Here is a 19,772-nt window from a genome sequence, read left to right on the forward strand (position 1 = left end):
ATACAGTATCTAAGAGACATTACACAAACCAGAATGCAGCCACCCCTATTGTGCATTCAATAACAGGGTTGCATGCCAAATAGGTAAAGAGAAACACACCCACATCTTAGGAACTATCACTGAATAAAACAGTCTGTGAGACCCTTGTGGATTGCTGGCCCGGATTTACATTTGGGCATGGAGTTCACGTCTCTCTCATATATATATATAGCCGACTTCCGCATTAAGTGTACACTTCACTGATTCTTCTCCCAATATATGGGATGCAGTCATCATGTCAACAGTCAGGTCGGCATCTGCAGTTGTTGACATATACAGGGAATGCTGACAGTAGGTTAGGCTGTAGTAGGGAAGTGTTTGGGGATTAAGGGTTATCATTACTCACCAACACCTGACCGCCAGACCCCCCGCAGAGCCACAAGCAGGTGAGTGCTGTACTGGGACACGCTGTTTTCTTAACATTCTAATCATGACGACATTTCATCATTGTTGACATGATAACTGCCGACATGGCCTATGTCACCATGTTGCATGTCAAAAAAATATACAGAAGCCCAATATACTGCTTGCTTCAACATCATGAACATCTTATACTAGAGCTTTCCAAACGCCCCAGTTACAGTCCAGGTAGTAACGATATACATGCTTGAGAACAGGTGATCCAATTAGTATCTCAGTCAGGGTGATGCAGCTCTCCATTTAAACTCATGCAGGACGAACGGTGCTGCAGATATCTGATATACAGTAGAATTGACATTGCAATATATAGTGACACATTAGGAGTATATACAGGAACCTCTCTTTGTTTATACCCTTACACATGTATATGTTATACCTATTAGATGGTTCTAGAACAGTGTTAGGACATTGAAATAATTGACCCTCTATCTTTAATTTTGCGATATTCTGTAACAGCTGATAGGACATAGAGCTTTCTTCTCTTTGTTTTCAAATCACGATTATTTCCTCTTTTTCCCTACTATATTTGTGTTTTTAGATTATTTGCCAAATATACATTTTAATATATCAAAAATGTATGTATCAATTCTAAGAGACAGTGTGCACCCATAATGACCCACTGTCTTCTTTCTTTCTACTAAATCAGCTTTCTAGTGTCAGTCTACTGGTAACAGTGACCGCAAACTCAAGCTGGGTACACACTGGAGCAATGTCGTTCCAAAATGCAGATTTGGAACAACATATCGCTTACATCAGTGTATACGCAGGATTGTGCATTCCCATGAACGCGCTAGGTTCTAGGCTTGATGTGCTGCACATAACACCTAGCAGTATCGCTAGCATCCTTGTTTATGCTAATGAAGGACAGAACAAGATTGTTCCGACCTTCATTAACATCACTGCAGTGTGTTCGGGCAATCTGGGTTGACGGCATTCATACCGATGTCGGAACTAATTCCCGTCACTCCAGTGTGTACCCAGCTTTACCAGGAGCAGCTCTCACTATACACTATTTGTGTCTGCAAACTGTATATCACATCCTTGGCCACTGGGTGGCGTTTCACAGATCACATTTCCAGATTTTTGAAAATCATCCTTTTCTTTTTTTCTTAGATATAACTGCACAAAACATTACATTTTTGAAGCACTACCCACACCGTCTCCACAATCAGGAATGCTTTACACAGAGGACTGCCCAAGTCCATTGTACTATTTCTCTAGATATATTGGATGAAGGGACAGCAGCCACTTTTGCGCATATAGTAATCTGGTAGAATTTTTTTTTTTTTTTAAAGGCATGCAGACACTCTGTTCCATAAAGAGTGAGGCTATGTAACAACTGACACAACATTTATTACAGGATAAATGTATGTTAGTGTACGTGAGGCTAAAAACCACTGTTCTAAGCCAGTCCATGCCCATTTGTTTTGCTTACTGCGTCGCGGCAGCAATTTGTAGGCCGTTACTTATTCCATTTAATCACATTAAGATTCACTGAATGAGCTCTTAAATGCATTGCGAACATGTATGTGTTTATTATGTGTTTTTACTAGCATTAAATAAAAAAAAAGTTAAATGCTACAGGATATAGCACAGGTACAGATAGTAGTACATCTACAGTTTCTCTACACTCCCTTTAGAACCCATCTGTAACTGGCAGGGGTATTCGTTCACGTACATAAGATTCCCTATGCTGCTATTAGCCAATCACAGACAGACGGGTTCCAGCGCCATATAGAAACGCATATAAACAAGGCAGCTCAGCACTATTGCCCAGGCCCCCTGACGTTCATCAGCAGCGTAACAAGAGGCAGCATGACATTACACTGATGAGTGGAAAGGAAAAGGGGGACTGGAAGAATACAGGCACTTCATTTTATTATTAAACAAGAGATACAAGTTCTTTTGGGAAAAAAAATAAATCACCATAATGATATTCAATTTCCACAGTACTTCTAACATTTTCCATGAAAAATTATAAAATTATATATATATATATATATATATAAAATCTCTATTGGTGTTGCATAACGTGCTTTCTGAAGATATTCTGGTACTTACGCTGGATTATTAAATTAGGAGGTCTATATATTACATCAGATATAGAGAAAGAGTTGGCAACATTTCCTCAGTTCCTACATATGTGCCTGGTGCCGCTGTGTGTGGCTATCCAGCAGAGTGAGTGCCCGGGAGACAAGTTGGGGCAGAGCTATGGCACACATGCATGTTTGAAGCAAAGATACTTTGTATGTAAGCAATGCATCAGAGTTCAGAATATCAAGGTACATTAGTACATACTGTAGAGTCCAATGTGATATCAACATGTTGATGCATTACTTTTCCCCACTATACTGTGCTGATGGGCCAACCGCAGCCACCACTACTTCTAGTCTAACCTAGGAGATTGACTAGGTCGCCAGGGATATAGGGGGCATCTAAGACACAGAGGGGCAATTGTATCAAACTTCAAGAGAGATAAAATGGAATAGTTGCCCCAAGCAATCAGCCTCTTATTGTCATTTCAAAGAGTGTGCTAGATAAATGACAGAAGCCGATTGATTGGACAATCACTCTCTGAGGCTGAATATAGCTCCCCATGAGAGCGAAAGAATGTTTTTATGGCGGAGCAGCAACCTATTTGTTATGGGTGCAGCTCTGTGCTAGTATATCAGAGACCAGCGCCACCCTGGACACCTGCTCCAATCCACACAAGGCATACAACCCAATTGTCCCACATATAGTGGGACAGTCTAGTTTTTCTAGGACTGTCCCGATGTCCCACCTGTGGCGTCCCATGGTGGTGGGTGACACACACACCACTGCTCTGCACTGCATCTAGTCACAGTACCCGAAGAGCCTGGGGGCAGTCCAGCATCTCGGAGGGAGCTGGGCACCCCCCTTTCCCCCCCACAGTGATGGGAACAGGGGGTGGTGTGAAGCTCTGCCCCTTTCCGCACCCTTTGAAGTCACACTTCACGAACCACTAATGTTGGGAGGTCTGCACAAGGTACAAATTTGAATAAATTGGGTCGACAGGAAGCCAACGGCATGTGCCTGCCCTGACCCCAACCCCTTTATCTTATAGGATAATGAACAACAAATTGTGAAACACACATAACAATAACATAGCTAGAATATAATAAAATAGAATATGCCAAGGGTTTATATTATTGCATTAATGCTTTCTCCTTTTGGTGTTTTTTTTTTAAATTGAAATTTCCAAGACCAGCTCTGATTTGTTAGTCTTATGCCAAATATGGCGGCATTCACTATTATGTATCAATGCAAATATATATTTACATTTAACTGTACAAATAAATTACAGCATATAGGTTTTACTCTCCATCCAATGGAAATACAGAGTGTAAATGATCGCTTTTTAGGAGTGATATGGGAGTTGATACAGTAGTAATAGGACTCAAGCAGAAGCTTCCATACTATAGGGTTGATATATCAAACTTTTTAGAGATACAGTAGAGAAGTTGCCCATAGCAACCAATGAGCTTCTAACGGTCCTGCTACAGGCATGGTTTGAAGAATGAAAGGAGCAGATTGGCTTGTACGTTTTCTCTATCCAAGGCTTGGTACATCTCCCCTGGAATTCGGAAAGTCTCCCTTCAGTGCTATTCTCCAGTATATCACTATGTATATCTTTTATGCATAAACAAACCCCGCCCCCTTCATATCTCAAAATATCTTTAAAATATCTTTAGCTCTGACAAAGCTCCTTTTTACTTTATATTTACATGTGTTATGAAAACCGCTTTCATATGTAGCAACCTGCACTTTAGGTAAAGTGGTCCCTTATTAAAGGCCATAAATACTGAAACAACTCAAAACACAACAGTACAAATTTAAATGAGACCATAGAACAACCAAGAAAAACATAGTAACATAAAGACAAGAATGTATGCTTATTTCTGGCTCGAAAACAGAAAACAGTGCGTACGTACGTACGTACGTACGTACGTACGTATATATATATATTTTTTTGCTTGTCTATATTTGCCCTCTTTATTGTTTTTGGGGAGTGTTTATTATAGTAAAAATATTTTATTTATCTTTAAATAATGTCATGACATGTAAATATAATTAACAGACTTGACACTCACTTAAGGCATTAGATGAGCACCAACTTATATCTATATACTGTAGTTCCTTTTCTTTACCTAAATCCAACAGAGTATGCACAAATTATGTACGTACTTTCAAACAGTATACACTGAGGTTGTGTGTTAAAAGCTATCATTAGCAAGAAATACTAAAAATATAAACTTTAAAAAAAAAAAAAAAAAGGTGTGCTGAAATAAGAATGGTTGGTTCCGCTCTGCTTCAATTGTATCCAGTTCCCATATGTACAAAATGTGGTTCAATTGATAACGTTTAGGGAAGTTTTCTTTATGAATCATCATAATGACACTTCTTCATTTTAGCTTAATTATTTGGTTTATGAGGAAGCCTCTCGAGTTTCCAAATCAGTATCTCGGATATGTTCATAATGATTACAGTCCAACGGTAAGACCTTCGTTTAGTGTAAACCATATGGTCAACATAAATGCTACTTTTCCACACGCTATGTCTGGATACGGAGTGTACGATGAGCAGTTGGAGTGCATTACTCAGCTCCATGTGGTGGACCCTTGTGATCGAATCTGATAGGAGAGTCTTGGACACCTGGAACCTTGGTTGAATCATCCTTCTTTGATGAGGAAGTTGTGCGAGCTCCGAAGCCTCAAGCGCCTATTATATGGTCCATGCCACTGTTACACTGAAGTGATCTATCAAATTCCAGGTTCCTGGATTACACTGGACTTCCTGACCTTTGGAGGTGGGGTGGGTGGCTTTGCTTCATCCCGTCTCTGCAGCAGGTTCGAAGTGATCTAGTGGAAAAATCCCCAAAAGTCTAATTATCTGAAGTTAATGTTATGCCACAATAGTATACATCATACTGGCATCACTTACCTCTGTGGAAAGCCGTTGGCTGCCCTCATTGGATCTGCTTTTCGGAGGTGGTGGGGGAGGTGACCCCATAATCTGTGCTGCCATGTCGCCGTGAGTAGAAAGTGAAGGGAAACCTGTAAGAGCAATGACCAATATATCATTTGTGAAGATATTCTGTGTGATTCCCGAAATATACCCCCCCCCCCCCTTCTCCCCCTAGCCATCAACCTTCTCCTTCTATCCAGTCTACACAAACTGAGGGACAGTAATAACTCAAATGTCTTTGAAAAATCCCCATTTTAGCTCTAATCAGGTGTGAAAGTCAAGATGCACCTGTGACAAGAGAGGTAAGTGTAGTGTATGGGTGCACGGTGCGCACCTATTAAAGATCTGACCATGACTGATAACTAAGTAGAACTATGGGCATTTTATTTTTACAGTATATTTCCAAAAATATAGCATCATCCCCCAATTAATAAAAGCATGTTTTATATTCTTATGTTACATTTTTAACTTGTCAGAGGTACAGGATACATCACTTTACCAACAAGGAGCAAAAAATAATTTGTCTAATGCTTGCACTAAAGCAATGTAAACAAAACTCCAGAACTGGGGCACACTAACATAAATGCAACTTAAAAGATATTATATAGAACCGTATTACTGAATATGATGATATGTCATTCTTTAACTTAGAACAAAAAAGGTAAAAGTTAAATGTGATTAACTGAAGAAACATTGGTTCACAGGAATAGAAAATCTAGGATGGTGTAAAGTTGTGCAACTGTCTGACAGCACTATACTAGGCCTGGCCAACCTGTGGCTCTCCAGCTGTTGTGAAACTACACATCCCAGCATGCCCTGCCACAGTTTTGCTATTAGGGAATGCAAAAACTGTGGCAAGGCATGCTGAGAAGTGTAGTTTTACAACAGCTGGAGAGCCATAAGTTGGCCAGGCCTGCACTATACTTACTATGGGTTCTCGGGGTCCTTGGAGTGATGGGAGAAGAAGAAAGCGGGGTGGCCCCTTGGTTCGGTGATCCTGTATGGAGGCTAAGGCGTCCGTCGGTAATCTGCAAGCTCTTTGGGCGCTGAGACTTGAAGGATGAGCTTTTGGAATTCACCTGCAGGAGGAAATGGTTTATCAGGTTGGTAATTACTTCTTACACCAACTATGCTATGTATCGTGTTATTCCTATTCTCCTCTCTGTGGATTCAATCACTTTCTTTCCTATTACCCACCAACAGTTCAAATACCCCCACCCAGGGCCGGCAAGAGAAATCTTGGGGCCCGGTACACCAATTTCTCCGGGGCCCCCCACCCTGCCTTGACTCCTCCCCCCCCTTATAAAGCACAAAGTCGCTGTAAAAAAATTATATATATATATATATATATATATATATACACACACACACACACATATACTGTATATATATATATATATATATAAAATATACAGTATATATATTATAATTTATACATATATATACACACACACATATATATATATATGGTCCTTGTATGGGCGGCATACAAGGACCATATACACAGATGCAGATCTGAGGGGAGGGCACCGGAGCAAGGTGAACGGAAGTCCGGAGTGCCAGGGACATTTTTTGTATATAAGTTGTAACACTGTAGGGGTGCAAGGCGCCTTTTCCTGGGGAATATGGTAGCACGCAGCAGCTGAGGAACAACACAAGTCCAGTTTCTGGTACAACTGACCCCGGCCAGTTTTATTGAAACAGAAAATAAAACAAACCCCAAAAATAAAAATACCTTGCCTGTCCGGCACTAACTAAACATAAGATATTCCTAACTGTCACTAAACAAAACACAGAGTTCTTCAGTACATACTGTATAGCTTACTTGCATCAGAAAGCGTGTCTCTCACACACAGATCCCTCAGCCTTCCCAGGCAGTCTCCCATACTAATCAGGTTAGCAGCACTATAACACACTTACACAGCTGAAACCCTGATTAGCCCTCTGTGAGGCCAAAGACCCGAACTGGGCCCAATGCCTAGAACTCGCCTTATCTCTCTCTCAGAGCCTTTACCCAGCTTTTACAGCAAACTGAAAAGGTTCAGACAAAACAAAAAGCATTTTTCCTAGAAGTTAACATTTTCTAAAACATGTAAGACAAGAACCTGGGACAAATATACCTGCCCTCAAACACTATCCCAGTGTTCTTGTCACATATCCCCCTCCCCTGTTTCGACCTAGGGGCCGGAACACTTGTAGCCCCCAAACAGAAGATGCGAGACAATGCATCTGCGTTGGCCAATTGTGTTCCCGGTCTATGTTCGACAGTAAACTTAAAGTCCTGCAACGCTAGAAACCATCTAGTTACACGAGCATTCTTGCCTCTATTTACATACATCCATTTTAAAGGGGCATGGTCTGTCACTAGTCTGAATTGTCTACCCAAGAGGTAATATCTCAAGGTATCTAGTGCCCACTTAATGGCCAAAGCCTCCTTTTCCACAATGGCATACCTTTTTTCATGCTAATTGAGTTTCCTACTCAAATAAATGATAGGGTGTTCGTCCCCATCTCTGGTTTGGGACAGCACAGCACCTATCCCTACCTCTGAGGCATCTGTCTGTACCACAAATTCTTTTGAAAAATCTGGTGTTATCAACACCGGTTGTGAACACAAAGCCACTTTTAACGCTTGGAACGCCTTTTCTGCATCAGGGTTCCATTTCACCACATTTGACTGCTTCCCTTTGGTAAGGTCTGACAACGGCACCGCTGTGGTCGCAAAATTAGGAATAAACCGTCTATAGTACCCAGTAATTCCCAAAAAAGCCCTTACCTGTTTTTTATTCACTGGACGAGGCCAGTTTTGAATAGCATCAACTTTATTCAATTGGGGCCTAATCAGACCTCTGCCTATGGTGAAGCCCAAGTATTTGACCTCCTCCATTGCGAGGCAGCACTTCTTTGGGTTAGCAGTTAACCCTGCCTCTCTGATTGAGTCCAGTACTGCTTGTACTTTAACCAAATGGGACCCCCAGTCTGTACTGTGAATTACCACATCATCCAAATAGGCAGCTGCATATTTTCTATGGGGCCTCAAAATTTTATCCATCGCCCGTTGAAAGGTTGCTGGAGCCCCATGCAACCCATACTGGTACAGCCCCTCCGGAACTGAAAAGGCTGTTTTTTCTTTGGCGCTATCAGATAAAGGTATTTGCCAGTAACCTTTGGTCAGGTCCAATGTGGTGAGAAACCTGGCTGTTCCCAGCCTTTCTACAAGCTCATCCACACGGGGCATGGGGTATGCGTCAAACTTGGACACCTCATTTAACTTACGAAAGTCATTACAGAAGCGTATGCTACCGTCGGGCTTCGGGATGAGCACTATGGGACTGGACCACTCACTGTTAGACTCCTCTATGACTCCAAGTTCTAACATGGTTTTAACTTCCTTAGAAATAGCTTCTCGCTGAGCTTCAGGAATCCTATATGGCTTTAAATGAACCCTGACCCCTGGTTCTGTGACAATGTCATGTTTTATTATGGTCGTTCGGCCAGGCAGCTCTGAAAATACCTCCCTATTTTGGATGAGAAATTCTTTAACCTGATTGTTCTGATCAGCTGATAATGTCTCTGACACCTTCACTGCGGGAAGCAACCGGGGTGAAGACACCGAAGGGCAAGGCTCCGCTGACAGAGACAACCTATCTTTCCAGGGTTTGATTAAGTTAACATGGTAAATCTGTTCGGGTTTTCTCTTTCCCGGCTGGTATACTTTGTAATTAACCTCATTCACTTTTTCCCTAATCTCAAATGGACCCTGCCATTTAGCTAGGAATTTGCTTTCCACAGTGGGTATCAAAACAAGAACTCTATCTCCAGGAGCAAATTCCCGTATCTTGGCACTCCGGTTATAGACCCTCTGTTGAGCACTTTGGGCCTGTTCCATGTGCTCTCTGACAACAGGTACCACGGCTGCAATCCTATCCTGCATTTGTGTTACATGCTCAATAACGCTTCTATAAGGAGTGGGCTGTCCTTCCCACGTCTCTTTGGCAATATCCAACAACCCTCTGGGGTGTCTACCATACAACAAATCAAACGGAGAAAACCCCGTAGAGGACTGAGGAACTTCTCTGATGGCCATTAACAAGTAGGGCAACAAACAATCCCAGTTTTTCCCATCTCTCTCAACAACCTTTTTTAACATACTTTTTAATGTTTTATTAAACCTTTCCACCAACCCGTCAGTTTGGGGATGGTAGATGGACGTCCTGAGGTGAGTGACCTTAAATAACTTGCACAATTCTTTCATGATCCTTGACATAAATGGAGTACCTTGGTCAGTCAAAATTTCTTTTGGTATTCCCACTCTACTAAATACCTGCACCAGCTCCTTAGCTATCGCCTTGGTTGTGATAGTGCGTAAAGGGACAGCCTCAGGATATCGAGTGGCATAGTCCATAATTACCAGGATATACTGATGGCCCCGAGCAGACTTTAACAAGGGCCCCACGAGATCCATGGCTATTCTGTCAAACGGGACCTCTATAATAGGCATGGGAACTAGTGGGCTCCTGAAATGGGGTCTAGGGGCATGATACTGGCATTCAGGACAGGAAGAACAATATTCAGAAACTTCTTTATAAACCCCTGGCCAAAAGAACCTTTGTAAAACTCTTTCAGTGGTTTTTTCTGCCCCTAAATGTCCTGCGGTAACGTGACTATGAGCTAAATCTAGTACCGTTCTCCGATAAGGCTGGGGAACTACCAGCTGTTCTACCACATCCTTACCCCTTTTGACAATGTGGTACAAGAGCTCATTACAGATGGCCATGTGGGGATACGTAACCCTGTCACCTGGTACCACAGGTTCCCCATTAACAATCTTAACATTCTCTCTAGCCTTTATTAAGGTAGGATCCTTTAACTGTTCAGACGCAAACAGATCCTTCTTTACCTCCAGGTCAGGCACGCTTTCAGTTCTAACTACTATGTCTCTGTTCCCGGCAAGAGGGTCCTCACTGGACTCCCCATCTGTCACTTCCCCAGCCAAACTAGCAAAAGGCAAAGGGCCAGAAAGTTCCGAAGACCCACGTACATCCGTAAAATCACCGGTATTATCAACTGGCTTTTTACTTCTCACATCTGTTGATAACCGTGATTCCCACAGTTTCCAAAAATGAGGAAAATCCCTCCCTATTATGGCCTCATGCACCAAGGTAGGGACCAGTCCCACTTTAACCATTGCTGACCCACAACAAGTTTCTATATTCACCTCAGCAGTGGCATAATGTTGGGTATCCCCATGTATGCAAGTTACCCCAATAGGTATTTGCTGGACCTTTAAGGGGTTCACTAACCCAGCTTTCACGAGGGTAACTAAACTTCCTGAATCTAGCAAGGCCTCTACCCGGTTACCCTCTAAGAACACATCACACATTTGTTTTTCCAGCTCAGGTGAAGGTACCACAGTACAGGTTAACCTAGCAAAGAAAGACATTCTGCGACATTCAAAGGCAGCATCACATTGCATGGGTTCTTGCATGACTGGGCAATTGGCAACAACATGACCTGGCATACCACATCTAAAACATTTAACCACACGATTATCAACCCGTTTGGGCAACATAGACCGTTCTAGCCCCATTGGCCTGTCTCCAGGGCCAGTGTTTACAGTCTCTCCAGCCTTGCGTTCTCTTAACCGCCCAGCAACGTTTTCCCACGGAACAGTCTTACCAGTCTTTACTGAAGGGCGCTGTCGAGGATCTATGGGTTGCTGGGTGGTCATCAGTAGTTCCTCTGCTGCCAAATACCGCTCTACCATGTCTACTAATTGGTCAGCAGTACCCGGGTTTCCATGGCTCACCCACTTGCGCAGGACCATGGGCAAAGATCTCAAGTAGCGGTCCATGACGACTCTTTCAACCATCTGGGGACCAGTTAATGTCTCTGGCTGTAGCCATTTTTTTGTTAGCTGAATAAGGTCGTGCATCTGAGAGCGCGGAGGCTTCTCCATGGCGTACACCCAACGGTGCACCCGTTGTGCTCGTACTGACAGCGTGACTCCCAGGCGGGTCAGGATCTCAGTCTTTAGTTTATCATAGTCCCGAGCCTCAGCAGGGCTTAAATCAAAGTACGCTTTTTGGGGCTCACCTGACAGAAAAGGTGCCAGCAGACTGGCCCACTGTGCTTTTGGCCAGTTCTCACGCTCTGCAGTCCTTTCAAACGTGGTCAAGTAGGCCTCCACATCGTCAGCCTCTGTCATTTTCTGCAAGAAGTGACTGGCCCGTATAGAACTAGAGCTGGTCGGAGCACTGACGGCCACATCTCCAATCCGGGCTGCAAGGCTCTGCACCACTTCTGTTAAGGCCTCTCTATCCTGACGCTGTTGCCGGTAAAGTTCGTCAATAGCCACCTGCTGCTGTCTCCTATTTTCCTCCATTGCCACCTGCTGCTGTCGGTTGGCCTCCTGCTGAGCCGCTGTAGCTTGCAGCAAGGCTTTAAGCAGATCCTCCATGTCGACAGATTTTTCAGGCGGCTTTGTAGCTGCTTTCACCCAAGACATATATCAAACCCTCAGGGGTGAGTCTCAGTAACTTCACACTGGGCTGTATCTGCATAAACCACCGTTTTCTGCAGGCCTCACAAAGCTGCTGCTTTCACTTATGCGCAGAACGGGGTTGCTCGCATTCTCCACCAAGTTGTAACACTGTAGGGGTGCAAGGCGCCTTTTCCTGGGGAATATGGTAGCACGCAGCAGCTGAGGAACAACACAAGTCCAGTTTCTGGTACAACTGACCCCGGCCAGTTTTATTGAAACAGAAAATAAAACAAACCCCAAAAATAAAAATACCTTGCCTGTCCGGCACTAACTAAACATAAGATATTCCTAACTGTCACTAAACAAAACACAGAGTTCTTCAGTACATACTGTATAGCTTACTTGCATCAGAAAGCGTGTCTCTCACACACAGATCCCTCAGCCTTCCCAGGCAGTCTCCCATACTAATCAGGTTAGCAGCACTATAACACACTTACACAGCTGAAACCCTGATTAGCCCTCTGTGAGGCCAAAGACCCGAACTGGGCCCAATGTCTAGAACTCACCTTATCTCTCTCTCAGAGCCTTTACCCAGCTTTTACAGCAAACTGAAAAGGTTCAGACAAAACAAAAAGCATTTTTCCTAGAAGTTAACATTTTCTAAAACATGTAAGACAAGAACCTGGGACAAATATACCTGCCCTCAAACACTATCCCAGTGTTCTTGTCACAATATATATATATATATATATATATATATATATATATATACACACACACATAGAACTCACCATACACACATTTATATAGAATAATATGGCAGTACCTTGACATAGTATACAGTATGACGGGCTGTGAGGGTGCCATCCAGGCACGTAGGGAGCAGGGTTGGACAGAGGTAGTGCTGCGGGCAGCTGCTATAAGGAGCCCTGACTCACACAGTCAGTGTAGCCTCTGTTTGCTGCTCTGCTGCCCGGCTCTTCAGCGGCAGCGGCAGCAGATCGTCAGACAGGGACGGGGCGGCAGAGAGGCATGCCGCAAGCATAATGAAGGCAACAAAGCGAAGACCAACCAGACCAAGCAAGTGATGGGGCCAGGGCCGGTGCTAGGGTGTTCGGCGCCCCCCTGCAAACTATAAATTTGCGCCCTCCCATATTCCTTTGGCGCGCACCGGGAAAAGGGGTGTTGTCTCACAAGTAAGGGGCATAGCCACACAATAGTACCCCCATTCAAAATTACGCCACAATGTAGCACAATCTTATTCATCTTATACGTAATGCCCCACAAGTATTAGTAGCGTTCTTATATGTAATGCACCCCAGTAGTAGTAGCATCCCTATGCATAATGCCCCCCCAGTAGTAGTAGCATCCTTATACATAGTGCACCCCCAGTAGTAGGAGCGTCCTTATACGTAAGGCCCCCAAGTAGTAGTAGTATTGTTATATGTAATGCCCAGGGCCGGCAAGAGAAATCTTGGGGCCCGGTACACCAATTTCTCCGGGGCCCCCCACCCTGCCTTGACTCTTCCCCCCCCTTATAAAGCACAAAGTCGCTGTAAAAAAAAAAAATATATATATATATATATATATATATATATATATACACACACACACACACATATACTGTGTATATATATATATATATATATATATATATAAAAAATATACAGTATATATATTATAATTTATACATATATATACACACACACATATATATATATATATATGGTCCTTGTATGGGCGGCATGCAAGGACCATATACACAGATGCAGATCTGAGGGGAGGGCACCGGAGCAAGGTGAACGGAAGTCCGGAGTGCCAGGGACATTTTTTGTATATATATATATATATATATATATATATATATATATACATGTGCTTTAACCCCGGCACTCGCTTGATCCACAGCGGGATATAGCTTGCTCCTGTGCCTTCCCCATCCGCAGGTTCCCCTCCGGTGTAGATAAACCAGATAAATAAGAGGCGGCACTCGGAGACTTGTAGCAAGAAGTGTATTCACAGTGACATCTACGTTTCGGGGACCAAACTCCCCTTCGTCAGGATAAAGTGACAGTGCTTCAAACAAACTTAAATAACATAACTCATTACTCACCCCATGTGCACATGGAATCAATCATCAATTCGTTACCAGCTGCACACCCGTCGGAGCCTCCGCTCAGTGCTTCCGCCCTGATCAGCATAGACCGGAAGTGACGTCGCGGGACCCCTCCGTTGTGTCCATGGTAACGCTGCGTGTTATGAAAATGTAAACATCAGTGCAAACAACAATGGCACTACAATCATATCAACGAGCAAAAAAACAATACAACAACACTTAAAAAGGATATGATTGTATATAAACAGTGATAATTAGCTAAAATTTATTTTATATATTCTTAAGTTAAAACATGTTGATTACATGATCGTGGGATTCCTAAATACACGGCAGCAAATTGCACCTAGCCCTACCATACTGGCTAGTAATTTGGAATATCCATCAGGCATCCTTTATTTCGGGTTTCAATTAACCCTTAAGCTGTCATACTATTCTTGAAAAACAGACAGCTTATCCAAACTGACAGCCCTTACTTGCTGCCCTGTTAATGGATCTATTGCTGGACCATAGCAAGAGGCATATTTATTAGAAGAGCATTAATTATTGCTAACGACCCGACCAAAAAAGTGATTATTAAATAAAATTAATTAGGCCCAAATTGTCATTGAGCCCATTGGGTTTTAACGTGTTTAACCTGTGGATCCACATGGATTCGAGTTGTAGGAGCCTCTTGCCCCTGTTGCCCCCCCGTAAAGCTTCCGGAACGTGATCTATAATGCGGTGTTTGAGGGTAGCCATATTATGGCGAAATTCCGCAAAATGTTTTGCAACAGGTTGGTCACCCCCTCCTGTGGCTAATGCATTTCTAATGGCCAGCCTGTGCTGTGCCATCCTAACTTTGAATTGGCACTCTGTTTTGCCTATATAATAACGCCCGCATGGGCATATGATGGCGTATATAACGAATTTTGTGCTACAGGTTAGGGGCCATTTAATTTTAAACTTCTTTCCTGTATAAGGGTGGGCAATGGAATCCCCAGGTGACATATATGTGCAAGTAGTGCACCCAATGCACTTAAAACATCCATTTTTTCTTGTCATAAAATGGGTGGGTCTAGTTTTAAATTTAGACATATCGGTTTTCACCAAATGGTCTCTAATGCTCCTACCCCTTGTGTAACTGGACATCACTCGAGTACCCCTAAAAACTTCCAGATCTGGATCGCTTGAGACTATCGGCCAAAGGGTACGTAATTTGTGTTGTACTTGTCTACTATTTATTTTGTATTCACATGCCCAGGGGATGGTTTTGGACATGTCTTTAGTTTTATTTGATGTAAATAAGTCATTTCTCTTGACTGCAGTCGCCTTGGTGCGAGCTGCTGAGAGTAGTTGCTGAGGGTACCCTCTATCTCGGAACCTCTGTTCCATCTCATCGAGTTGGACCTCTCTAGTGTGAATTTGGCTGTTGGTTCTGCATACTCTGAGAAATTGTGAATAAGGCAGGCCTTTGACGGTAGCTGGTGGATGGAAACTGTCATGTCGCAGTATAGTATTGCGGTCTGTAGGTTTCCTATATAAACAAGTTTCTAGCCTGCCATTTTTCAATTTAATCAAAATGTCAAGGAAACAAATTTCATGAGGGCTGCTAACCAGCGTGAGTTTAGCTGGGCAATCAGATTGATTGTGAGTCTCAATCATCACAATCAAATCCGAAATCTCTCCTCGCCATAAAATGAGTACATCATCGATATACCGCCGGTATAAAAATAACCGTGCTGCTGTTACTGGATTGGAAAAGAAGAGATCACACTCAACCCCCCACATATAAGAATTCGCGAACGAGGGTGCTACGGAAGATCCCATAGCACACCCCGTTCGTTGGAGGAAAAACTTGTCGTTAAAAATAAAATAATTATGTGATAAAGTAAATTGTAACAACTGTATCAGAAAGTCGATGTCTGGGCCTGAATAGGCGATGTTGCCTGTAATCAACCTTCTGACTGCCTGTATACCTGCCTGGTGTGGAATGCAGGTATACAGGCTGGCAACATCTATGGTAACCAGAGACACATCATCAGGTACCCGTTCTATACTAGCCAACAACTTCAACAGGGAACCTGAATCTTTCAGGTGTGTACTGGTACCCTGCACACAAGGTTGCAAAAAAACATCAAGGTAGATGGCCACTGGTTCACACAGAGACCCTCGGGCAGAAATGATGGGTCTGCCCGGTGGTCTCTGTGCGTCCTTGTGGACTTTGGGTATAGTGTAGAACACAGGGGATACTGGGTGTTCACAGAATAATTTGGCATAAATTTCAGTGGTGATGATGCCTTCAACACGAGCCTGCTCCAACAGTTCTTTAAGTTCTTCTTTAAATTCTTGTGATGGATCTTTACTTAGAGTACTATAGGTGTTATAGTCCTGGAGCAATCTCAAGCATTCGTCCATATAGTCCCCAATGTCCTGAATGACGATGGATCCGCCTTTATCAGCCCCGCGAATGACTATGTCTTTTCTGTTACTTAATGATTTAAGGGCTGCTCTCTCATCTGGCCGGAGGTTATGATGTACTGGAGACCTCTTTTCATCCGTTGTGTCGGCGGCTTCCAGCATCCTATGAAAAGTTTTGATCGAGGCATTGTGTGACACCGGATCAAATCTCGACCTTGGGCCCAGTTTCTGTAGTCTCTGCGGTAGCGGACTTTTTACCGGTACAGTTGGTTGTTTACTAAAGTGCTCTTTTAATTTTAAAGTGCGGTGCAGTTTATAGGTGTTCACCTTCCATCTAAAGTCGTCTCCAAACTGGGTGGGCACGAACGTGAGCCCTTTGTTCATTACCCTCTCCTCCGCCTGTGTCAATGGAGTCGACGAGAGGTTGAAGATTAATGATTCTTGCCCTTCGGGGGTTTTTTCTTGATTTTGTCTTTTGTTTTGACCACCTCTTCTGGTGTTACGACGCTTTCTCCCCGTGCTGCAAACCCCGCACGGGTTCTTGCCCCTAAAGGGGTCCCCCGTTGCGATCCAGATTTTGAGGAACCTCGGGCGTCATCAGAATCACTGGCTGAGGTCATGTTGTCTGTCGTACCTCTCCGTGGTCTAAATCTGAAGGGTGGACGTGGCCTATGGTTCTGGATCGCAACGGGGGACCCCTTTAGGGGCAAGAACCCGTGCGGGGTTTGCAGCACGGGGAGAAAGCGTCGTAACACCAGAAGAGGTGGTCAAAACAAAAGACAAAATCAAGAAAAAACCCCCGAAGGGCAAGAATCATTAATCTTCAACCTCTCGTCGACTCCATTGACACAGGCGGAGGAGAGGGTAATGAACAAAGGGCTCACGTTCGTGCCCACCCAGTTTGGAGACGACTTTAGATGGAAGGTGAACACCTATAAACTGCACCGCACTTTAAAATTAAAAGAGCACTTTAGTAAACAACCAACTGTACCGGTAAAAAGTCCGCTACCGCAGAGACTACAGAAACTGGGCCCAAGGTCGAGATTTGATCCGGTGTCACACAATGCCTCGATCAAAACTTTTCATAGGATGCTGGAAGCCGCCGACACAACGGATGAAAAGAGGTCTCCAGTACATCATAACCTCCGGCCAGATGAGAGAGCAGCCCTTAAATCATTAAGTAACAGAAAAGACATAGTCATTCGCGGGGCTGATAAAGGCGGATCCATCGTCATTCAGGACATTGGGGACTATATGGACGAATGCTTGAGATTGCTCCAGGACTATAACACCTATAGTACTCTAAGTAAAGATCCATCACAAGAATTTAAAGAAGAACTTAAAGAACTGTTGGAGCAGGCTCGTGTTGAAGGCATCATCACCACTGAAATTTATGCCAAATTATTCTGTGAACACCCAGTATCCCCTGTGTTCTACACTATACCCAAAGTCCACAAGGACGCACAGAGACCACCGGGCAGACCCATCATTTCTGCCCGAGGGTCTCTGTGTGAACCAGTGGCCATCTACCTTGATGTTTTTTTGCAACCTTGTGTGCAGGGTACCAGTACACACCTGAAAGATTCAGGTTCCCTGTTGAAGTTGTTGGCTAGTATAGAACGGGTACCTGATGATGTGTCTCTGGTTACCATAGATGTTGCCAGCCTGTATACCTGCATTCCACACCAGGCAGGTATACAGGCAGTCAGAAGGTTGATTACAGGCAACATCGCCTATTCAGGCCCAGACATCGACTTTCTGATACAGTTGTTACAATTTACTTTATCACATAATTATTTTATTTTTAACGACAAGTTTTTCCTCCAACGAACGGGGTGTGCTATGGGATCTTCCGTAGCACCCTCGTTCGCGAATTCTTATATGTGGGGGGTTGAGTGTGATCTCTTCTTTTCCAATCCAGTAACAGCAGCACGGTTATTTTTATACCGGCGGTATATCGATGATGTACTCATTTTATGGCGAGGAGAGATTTCGGATTTGATTGTGATGATTGAGACTCACAATCAATCTGATTGCCCAGCTAAACTCACGCTGGTTAGCAGCCCTCATGAAATTTGTTTCCTTGACATTTTGATTAAATTGAAAAATGGCAGGCTAGAAACTTGTTTATATAGGAAACCTACAGACCGCAATACTATACTGCGACATGACAGTTTCCATCCACCAGCTACCGTCAAAGGCCTGCCTTATTCACAATTTCTCAGAGTATGCAGAACCAACAGCCAAATTCACACTAGAGAGGTCCAACTCGATGAGATGGAACAGAGGTTCCGAGATAGAGGGTACCCTCAGCAACTACTCTCAGCAGCTCGCACCAAGGCGACTGCAGTCAAGAGAAATGACTTATTTACATCAAATAAAACTAAAGACATGTCCAAAACCATCCCCTGGGCATGTGAATACAAAATAAATAGTAGACAAGTACAACACAAATTACGTACCCTTTGGCCGATAGTCTCAAGCGATCCAGATCTGGAAGTTTTTAGGGGTACTCGAGTGATGTCCAGTTACACAAGGGGTAGGAGCATTAGAGACCATTTGGTGAAAACCGATATGTCTAAATTTAAAACTAGACCCACCCATTTTATGACAAGAAAAAATGGATGTTTTAAGTGCATTGGGTGCACTACTTGCACATATATGTCACCTGGGGATTCCATTGCCCACCCTTATACAGGAAAGAAGTTTAAAATTAAATGGCCCCTAACCTGTAGCACAAAATTCGTTATATACGCCATCATATGCCCATGCGGGCGTTATTATATAGGCAAAACAGAGTGCCAATTCAAAGTTAGGATGGCACAGCACAGGCTGGCCATTAGAAATGCATTAGCCACAGGAGGGGGTGACCAACCTGTTGCAAAACATTTTGCGGAATTTCGCCATAATATGGCTACCCTCAAACACCGCATTATAGATCACGTTCCGGAAGCTTTACGGGGGGGCAACAGGGGCAAGAGGCTCCTACAACTCGAATCCATGTGGATCCACAGGTTAAACACGTTAAAACCCAATGGGCTCAATGACAATTTGGGCCTAATTAATTTTATTTAATAATCACTTTTTTGGTCGGGTCGTTAGCAATAATTAATGCTCTTTTAATAAATATGCCTCTTGCTATGGTCCAGCAATAGATCCATTAACAGGGCAGCAAGTAAGGGCTGTCAGTTTGGATAAGCTGTCTGTTTTTCAAGAATAGTATGACAGCTTAAGGGTTAATTGAAACCCGAAATAAAGGATGCCTGATGGATATTCCAAATTACTAGCCAGTATGGTAGGGCTAGGTGCAATTTGCTGCCGTGTATTTAG

At 43.4% G+C, this 19,772-nt stretch overlaps 1 protein-coding gene across 1 annotated transcript in view; it reads right to left on the reverse strand.

The window, feature by feature from the left end:
* Window positions 1-2,030: 2,030 nt before the first annotated feature.
* Window positions 2,031-19,772, reverse strand: part of DOCK5 (dedicator of cytokinesis 5) — a 225,542-nt gene continuing 207,800 nt past the window's right edge. Inside the window, exons 50-52 of the mRNA XM_063931864.1 lie at window positions 6,374-6,524; window positions 5,422-5,534; window positions 2,031-5,339 (exon numbers count right to left, since the gene is read on the reverse strand). Coding sequence (XP_063787934.1) covers window positions 5,241-5,339; window positions 5,422-5,534; window positions 6,374-6,524 — 363 coding nt within the window. The 3' untranslated portion in view covers window positions 2,031-5,240. The remainder of the gene's footprint in view (window positions 5,340-5,421; window positions 5,535-6,373; window positions 6,525-19,772) is intronic.

Source organism: Pseudophryne corroboree, chromosome 6 (assembly GCF_028390025.1).
Source record: "Pseudophryne corroboree isolate aPseCor3 chromosome 6, aPseCor3.hap2, whole genome shotgun sequence".
NCBI lineage: Eukaryota > Metazoa > Chordata > Amphibia > Anura > Myobatrachidae > Pseudophryne > Pseudophryne corroboree.